The sequence below is a fragment of the Chaetura pelagica genome, unplaced genomic scaffold (genome assembly GCF_000747805.2).
Source record: "Chaetura pelagica isolate M959 unplaced genomic scaffold, ChaPel_1.0 scaffold53, whole genome shotgun sequence".
Classification (NCBI taxonomy): Eukaryota; Metazoa; Chordata; class Aves; order Apodiformes; family Apodidae; genus Chaetura; species Chaetura pelagica.
The window spans coordinates 3,858,022-3,867,099 of NW_009952880.1; the positions used below are offsets into that span (position 1 = coordinate 3,858,022).

The window sequence follows — 9,078 nt, forward strand, 5'->3', positions numbered from 1 at the left end:
AGGAATCTGGTTTGCTCCCCAGTGTGACACAAGCCAAAGAAACTTCCACAGCAGTTTCTACATCTGACCCAGACCTACAGGTATCCTACACAAAGGAATTAATTGCACCATGAAAGGTGAGACAAGAAGAGCTGTCTAGTTCTCCCTTCCCTTCCTGCCCAACAGAATGTGTTTGTGCTCCACAAGAGAGTCCCAGCTGGAGTTTTTTTAGCATACAGAGACAGACTCAGCCCAGTCCTGGAACAAAACATTCTGACTGATGAAATGATCAGTCTGTAAGCAACCATACTTTCTCCCTCAGCACATAATTAAATAATTTACCTCTTTGCCACAGGATATTATAAATCAATAGACTAATCTGTGCAGGGAAGAATCACTAGTAGCTGTTCATGAGTGGCCTGGCTGCAGTGCTTGGCTCAGGCAAGCCCTGAAACCACTGCCTATGGGAGGCTGGAATTGGCTGCCCAGGGAACAGTCACACTCAGCACATCCAGATCCTTGAACACCTTCTACCAGGGCTGGAGGCACCATCCTCATTGAGACAGGTCTTGTCACGTAATGCTGTTCTTCTTTCCTCACTTCTGTTTAGCTGACATCCAGACAGACCTCCCTCCCTTGAGGAGTATGATGAACTGCAGCTGCTTCTCCCTTTCTGGGCTGCAGGCACAGACATAACTGGCTGCCACTTACACTTGAGATCCTGGCGTGGCCAAGAGACTGTGGCACTGCTTCTCAGTGCATGGCAAGGCTCGCTGCAGATGAGGGTAGGGGATGGGGGGAGAGGCTTTGGAAGGCTGCCTGTGTTCAGTGCTGGTCATTTGGTGCAGGGGGGTTTGTTCTACCCCAGAAAAAAACCCAAACCAACAAAACACAGAAAAACAAAACAACAAGAACAAAACCCACGACATATATTATTGGGATTTGACTCAAAACTAAGTAGAAGGTAAGAAAATAAGGTCTAGTTGTGCCTCCAGTTTCCTGCATCATGTGAAGCAAAATTCTGTGCTATGTAAAGAAGGAGGTAACATTTATTTCCTACTAATTGCTGTCTTGCTCCTTTAGACTTCAAGCTGCTCACTGAGAGACTGTCTCTTACAACAGTTAAGAGCACTTATACAAGAATCTGTGAAATAACCTCTTGATCTAATTTGGAGACATATCTATACTACTATAATAGACGCAATGATTTTACCTCTTACAGATACTTTGCGTATGACATTTTCAAAATAAAGCATTGGAGTAATTGCAAAACATGTTTGTTATATCAACATCTAAATGCCATCCATCAAAAACTGAAGGCAAGACTTCTGCCATACTAAGGTCTGTGTTTACACCTATTTCAACATATTTACATTCCTCTCATTCCAAAAGCTTCTCCATGCCTTGAACACAGAGTCATGACAGTCACTATGAACAATTAATAAATTCCTCCACTGGCAGTTCTTGTGTGTGTATGTGTAAAGATTTCCCAACAGAGAAAGACTGAGTTATATATCTGCTTTATGGCTCACAAGGCTTAAAGAGTAGAAGTCGGTGTTGTGTAATTCTTATGTTGGAAAAGCCTCTCTGAAAGGGAAAGTTTTTAGCTTTTCCTAATGATGGTCAGATTCTTCAGCTCTTCTCTGGAAATTTAACCCATGGCTGCTGTACCTTCAATGTGAAGTAAAAAGAAAGTAGAAGAAATAAACCTGTGAACCTACTTTCTGAGGATGGACAGTTGTATTTACTGGGCTGAGAGAAATGGGCCATGATGCTTTACTATCTGTTTTTTTGAAAGGGGATGAAGGTGAAAAAGGAGATAGAGGAGAAGTGGGCAAACAAGGGAAGGTTGGACCCAAAGGACCAAAAGGTATTTATGGCAGTTTCCTGGCTATTACTGGTATATGAAGATAATTATGCAGAACTGTACTGATGCATAAGATCCCTGATGTTTAATACTTTTCATTCCTGTTGAACCAGTGGATTTCACAATTCTGTCAAACATTAATCAGGGTACCTAACAATACTTGGAGAGCTTGGTGCAATTCCTACTGATATGTACAACAGCTACATGTGGCAATAATTAAAAGTAATGTAATAAACCAGTTTGTTTACTGCTGCTCTCCCAAGCAACTGTCCTGAATGAGATTCGGAAGACCTAGATTCTGTGTATAATCATTACCCAGATCATATGTATAATCAGAAAGATTACTGTTCCCTTACTGAAATAATCCTTCAGTTGAAACTGAAATTTCATAGTCACTTCCTAGTAATGCTAAAAAAAAATCAGTCTCCTTCAGTCAGCTGTCCCTATTTTGCAGAAAAGCAGAGATATATACTGAGAAACAAAGTTCCTCTGATCAAACAGCCCCTGAGCTGAAAACAAGGAGTTGCAGTTGTCTCAGGACTCAGCCCTGTTACAGAAATCCCATAACCACAGTGAGCTGGACAGAGCTTTCCAAGGCACCAGATGTGATGATTGTCTGTGTTGTTTGTACACTCTAATTTGAAAGTTTAATTTATCACTAGAGTTTAATGATAATGCATATCTTTTGGTCTTTCTTCCTTGACTAATCAGTAAAATTTTGACTGTTACAGGAACTTTAAAAACAACCTGTTATTACTGTTATAATAAAAAAAAACACTTTTCCAGCTTTAAAAGCATTCATGTAACTTTGCTTCTTACCTTAAAAAGAAGATCAGGTAAGACAGAAGGAAGTCAGGTAGCCATTTATGAAGCATCTTAGCAACATTAACATCTTAGCAAGCTGAGATTCCCTACATTGGGCTGTCATCATCAGCCAGCTACTTTAGAGCTTAAATTACTAATCAATTTAAAAGGCATGTGTTATTTTGGTGCTCAGAGGACTGGCAAGACAGAGCAAAACTGGAAGCTCCATAGTTGCAGTTCTGCTTTGAGAAGGATTTGCAGCAAAGCTGCATGGAATTTTGTCTGCAGTGGAGAAAAAGGAAAACAAACAACAAACCCCAAACAAACAAAACCTGCTGTTGGCTTGCTTTGGCTGTGAAGTAAAATCAATATTTGAATACTGCCTGGCAGATTTAGTTTGTAATTTCTGTAGAAAACCATGACGTTTCTGGGTATTTGAACAGGAAGTTCAACTAAGGTGCCTTGCAATGTTCTATTGTTTTATCCTACAGTAGCAGAGGTCTGCACCATCCTTCTCCAATCATGCTCAGGGGTCCTCTCATTTTGACTTTGCCACACATGCAGACTGGCCACATGCAGTAAAAACAGCAGCAGTGGAGATCTAAATAATGCCTTGGGAAAAAAAAATACAGAAACTGTCCATACTCTTTTCCTCTTTATTTCTTCTCTCAGGAAACAAAGGACCTGTAGGGGATGTTGGTGACCAGGGAATGCTTGGGAAAATTGGCCCAATTGGTGGAAAGGGTAAGCTCTGGTCTGGGAATGGTCTTTTTTTTTCTGTCAAGGTAAATATGTGTTTTGTGAGCGTTCCAGGTATGGACTAATATCAAATAATGGCTGTGACCAATGCTCTCCAAGTAAAGTTATGCACAAGAATTGGTGACAAGAGCTGAGATATTCTTGGTTTATTTCCCAAATGCAATATATCCAACTTACTTGGCTAACATAATTTACTTTATCAGTTAAGAAGTCCATCTTATTCAATGGTAAAAGGGGAAGGGAGAAATCTGGCCTTTGTGAAGGAAATCCTCTGAATGCTGTAGAAGAGAAAGACAAATTTGTGCCTCTGCTTTGGATGCTGAAGGCCTAAGTCAAGATTCTGCTGCTGCTCCTGATGCCACACCTTGACACCCACACTGATGTGGGACACGTGAGCAAGCAACTCACAGACCACTCTGTCAGGAAAGGATCTCAGGAGTTTTAAGAAAGCAGTAATGCAACTAGGGATGACAACTACTTGCAAATCAAGGTAGACTTCAAGACTACCTGGACAATAATTTCATAAAATTATGCTCTGGTCAACTGAGAAGAGGCTCAGGCAATTCCATCCCGTTATTCCTGAAGAGCTACTTCAAAAGGAATATTACTTCTGCCACAAGGAAACCTGCTTTGAAAGCTGAGCAGGAACTCCACTATCCTCAGAGGAACTCTGTGGTCTTTAACTAGCGCATCAACCCAGGCATGCAGGTGAGTGGGAGGAACAATTTCTCCAGGGATCTTCTCAAGCCAATGTTTTTAATAAACCTTTGAAGGCCTCTAGCAAGCCTCATTATCAGAGAAGAACAAAAGGATTTGGCCCCAGGGACTAATTTTCAGAAGTACCTAGACAACAGAAAACAGAGATAGTTATCTCCTAAAATGTCTTCAGTCACCAAAGGAGACTAGAATTTAAGAATCCCACAAACTGCTTATCTTTATCTGTAAGTTAACCAATGCTCTGAGCCTTTAAATCAAGTTCTCTCTCTCAACCTGAATGCACAATTTATTGTCCCCTTCTAGTTTTTCCCATTTTCTTTCTTTATTTGCAGAAGCAAAGTTCACTAAGTCACTGTTTAAATCTACCATTAAACATTCAATTCTTAATGAAACAACCCTGAAATTTCAGCTTGCAAGTGTGCAGTGTCAAGCAGTGCTAACTAAAATAACAGCCAATTCTATATTTCTTTAAGAAAACCCACAACCATAAAAAGAAAAAAGCAAATCAAAACATGGCTATCAGCAAGCCAGAACAAACATTAGCATTTTTTGACCTCTGAAGGTTTTAATTAATAAGAAAAGAGGTGACATTAATTTCAGATAAAGTTCAGCTGTTCCTGAGCCAAAGTACAGCTGGAATTTTTTGAAAACCTAGTCACCTCCCCTTATATAGCAGCATGGCATTTGCAGAAGTATTTCTACAACTTTTATGATTTACAGAAGAGGAAAGCAGTTGGATGAAAATCAATCACATTTCCGTGAACTATATCTGAAATGAAACGCTGCTCTTTGGTGACCTTGTTTTGTACAGGTGTTACCTGATGTCCACACACATGAATTCAATGGCTTAGTGCACATCAGCCTCATCTGGTGCTTCATCCCAACATGGAGCTACTGAACCCAGGGAAGGACTCTTCCACAAGGCAATGAAAAAACCCAGGTCTCCCCTCCCACAGATTTTTTATGTACTTTCAACCTCTCAGGATCATTGTGCAGTTTATATTTAAAGTAAGTGGTACCAGGAACCAGCAGCACATGAGATGCCTGTGTTATCAGTGAGTTAGCTATTAAAGGGTTCTCCTTATTTCCATGCACTTGAATTAATCATGGTTTGTTTGACTTGGCACATCTGCCAGTACAATACATCAGGGCTTCCTAATAGAAGCGCATGGATAATATATTATTAAGTAGTTTTTAAAAACATGCTCCCCTGACATATCCAGTGTCTGAGACGTAAGAATATATTTTCCTCTTTATTCAGGTGACAAAGGAGCCAAAGGCTTATCAGGGGTGTCTGGAAAAAAGGGGAAAGCAGGTATGATACGCATTTTCCTCCGCAGAAGTTCTTTGATTTCAGGGTTGGTTTGTCTGGAATTTCACACAGTTTTGAGGCCTGTGAACAAACTTGAGAACAGGTGAAAGGATCAGGAAGAGACTGAAAAAGTTTTGTTTAGCGAAGTGAAGGGCATGACTGATGGCCATGAATGCACCAACATATGCCAAATATGGATTAGAATTACCTCAATTAATGGGAAATGGTTGATGTCATCAAAACTACACACAGACAGATCAGCAGTACATTTGTAGTGGAAACCAGAAGAAAGTATCTGAATAGCAAAGGAATTAAATCCTCTAAGTGTTTCCCAATAGGAACACGGGAATGCAATAATAAGTGATTTTAAATAGACCATAATCTGCTGTCAAATCAATGCAATGCATTTGCTTACAGGAGAAGAATTTGGATCTGATGACCTAGAAAGTTCTCAGTCCTAATACCCCTGAATGTTTTCCCACCTTGAATATATAATTGTGTTCATGTTTAGGAGATTTCATATGCAATGCCTGAAACCATCAGTAACTTACTTTCTTCCTGAAAATAACAGAGGAACAAACAAACCTCTATCAAGTCAAATTTTAGTTTACCAACAAAAATGTAAATGAGACTTCAGTGCTTGAAAGTTATTATCTGAGTTGGCATCAACCTTTACTGCTGTACCACAGCTGCGTGCAGCAGTTCACTGACATGGTACTTCTGCCAAAGTTTTACCAATCCCACCTCTGTGCATACTCAAAAACTCCTTCACTTGAAAAGCAGCAGTTCCCCATTTCCTGGATGCTCTTGCTTCCATTAGAAGGCCAGGCAACCAGTGCTGTTCATGGACACAAAGGTGGACCTTTGTCGTTCAGATGTAATGCTGTGGTGATCACCATGACAAGCCACATCTCTGAAGCTGGATGGAATCAGTAGTGAGAGGGGCAGAGGATGCACAAATCCTACACTGATATGTATGGAAATAAGAGGGCAAACTCTTCTATATCTGATTTTAAAAGCAGGGATCCTTAAGCCAGTTAGCAAAGGGGTGTACAGAGCCAAAACCAACTGATCACCAGAAGTATGGCCAGCAGGGCAGGGTGAGACTGGCTCTCCACAAGTTCAGGCCTAGTCTTTAGAAGGTTTGGAAGTGGCCAACAGCTGACCCTCCATACACACACATGCACACAAATGCTTCTAAACAGATAAATCTTCTGTCCTTTGTATTGCACCAGGCACAGTCTGTGACTGTGGAAGATATCGCAGAGTGGTTGGACAACTGAATATCAATGTTGCACGTCTTAACACGTCCATCAAGTTTGTGAAGAATGGTAAGGATCCTCATGTGTTTGATGGGATTTATTTGGCCCCTGTAGCATTTATTACTGCTATTCTTTTACAATCGCTGCTCTGTTGAAGCTGCTCCATGGAAGCATCCAGGCAAAGAGAGAGTCCCACTGTGTAAGGCACTCCAAAAACATGCAAAAAAGAGACACTCCTGCTGATAGACCTGTAGGAATATAATCAGCAGATGAATAAAAGCAAAAACAACACAGAAATGATCAAAAGCACAACGGAAAGAATCATGAAGAGCACAAGGCAGAGCTTGCTGACCACTTCTGGCTTTCAGTCTGCTCAGGTTCTGTGGCCACTCAGGCAACAAAAGGGAAAAGTTTCTGCAAATCTGCTCCAGAAAGGTAGGAAAAGCAATAGGAACCTCTTGATCTTTCTGCTGCACAGAAAGGCTGCAGACATGGTACTCCTAGTGCTTCCTTCAGTGTCGGCATCATTTTTCTGTAGGAGGGGACCAACACCCAAAGACATGGGTTACAAGAAGCCATGTTTGCAGGCAGCATTTTCAGGTGCACAGTGCAAACTGCCTTGACTGAAAGGAAGCAAGAGCATTTCCCAGCACAGCAGAGATTTTGAGAATGTTCCACCAAAGCTTCTAGGATTTGGTCTGTATAAGTAAATTAAACATGTTTGGGACTGTAGACAACTGGCAAAGAACAGTCCTCATCTATATTATTAAGTCTTACAAAACAGAATGTCATAGTATCAGGACTGTCCCTCTACTAAATCCTAAGCTGTGCCTGGGATGACTCCTGAATTGTCTGAGAAACTGTTAGTTGCCCCAGGCCAAAGCTCTGGACTATTCCAGCTTTCCATCAGCAGGGATGATCAACTTCCAGCTGCCCAGGCATGCTCCTTTGCACTACATAATTCACCAGGATACATGCTGCCTGGAAGTTTGCATTTTAAAGCTGCTGAGCAGCCATGGTTTCCTTTCCAGTCAATGACACTTAGTGGCTACGGCAGCTCTAAATACCAGGCTGTATTTAAAATGTCTGATTTTAGCAGTCACACAGACTTTCCTCTACATGAAAAGGGCCTGAAAATATATCTATATCCTGGTGTTTCTATCCCAGGGCACTCTTTCACAATCTGCTTTCAAAAACACCCAGAGTTAGACATTGCTATTTGTCCACTTAGCATGCTTTGATTTGATTAATACTAAATATCCACGAAATAAGATATAAGTGTCACAGGAGACATATGCCAATCACAGCTGAATAGTTCTTGTCCTAACATGTGCAAGGTGCTTGTCAGTCGTAGCATCATTCTCTGATTACATCCTCAATGTTCATCACAAATTCAGTGGTGGGAATACTTTTCCTCTATCTCTTTCATGAAGTTTAATGTTAAAAAAAATAATCTAATTCCATATTGGAACAGAAGCACTTTCACTATCTGTTGACATTCTATTAAGCAATTTTTTCCCCTTTAAAGTTATAGCAGGTATCAGGGAGACAGACGAGAAATTCTATTACATTGTGAAAGAAGAGAAGAATTACAGAGAAGCCTTGATCCACTGCAGGGACAGAGGAGGAACACTGGCCATGCCTAAAGATGAGGCAACCAATGCCCTGATTGCCGACTACATCTCCAGCAGCGGCCTCTTCCGAGCCTTCATTGGGCTGAACGACATGGAAAAAGAGGGACAGTTTGTATATGCAGACAATAGCCCACTGCAGAACTACAGTCACTGGAAGGAAGGAGAGCCTCACGACCCAGCTGGACGTGAGGACTGTGTGGAAATGCTCAGCACCGGAGAGTGGAACGATGCTGAGTGCCAAGTCACCATCTACTTCGTCTGTGAGTTCCTCAAGAAGAGGAAATAAGAGTCGCAGCACATCCCTGGCACCTGCTGTACACACAACAACCCCTCCTCATCCATCTACTGTAGGCAGAGCAGCCAGACAGGGCTCAGCCTCACTGGGTTAACCAAAGCAACTACTGCTAAGATGGCAGTGACCATGAAGTCAGCACAGGTCTGCCAGGGATATCCAGCTAATTGTGACTTCTTTTTTCATTTCTATGTGTAATTTAGGGTGGGCATTTCTACATGTAATATGGGGGCAAATTTTGAGCATGTAGCGGTGAATATGATTTCACTAATGCCAGAAATATTAAACTCACTGGTATATTAATTACTGATGGCCTTTGCAAAGTCCACAGATGGGAAGAGTGTGATCTTTATTCACATGTGACCTGTGCAGGAAGCCCCAGTAATTTCCTTGGTGACTTTGAAGCTGGTGTGGAGAACTGGCCTCCCAAAAAGTGTCTCTCACAGAAATTG

The 9,078-nt window shown here is 41.4% G+C and overlaps 1 protein-coding gene across 1 annotated transcript in view; it reads left to right on the forward strand.

Annotated features, from left to right (window-relative positions):
* The window catches only part of COLEC10 (collectin sub-family member 10 (C-type lectin)), an 18,616-nt gene extending 9,996 nt beyond the window's left edge, over positions 1-8,620 (forward strand). Inside the window, exons 2-6 of the mRNA XM_009995360.1 lie at positions 1,778-1,849; positions 3,323-3,394; positions 5,388-5,441; positions 6,674-6,769; positions 8,229-8,620. Coding sequence (XP_009993662.1) covers positions 1,778-1,849; positions 3,323-3,394; positions 5,388-5,441; positions 6,674-6,769; positions 8,229-8,620 — 686 coding nt within the window. The remainder of the gene's footprint in view (positions 1-1,777; positions 1,850-3,322; positions 3,395-5,387; positions 5,442-6,673; positions 6,770-8,228) is intronic.
* Positions 8,621-9,078: the final 458 nt, after the last annotated feature.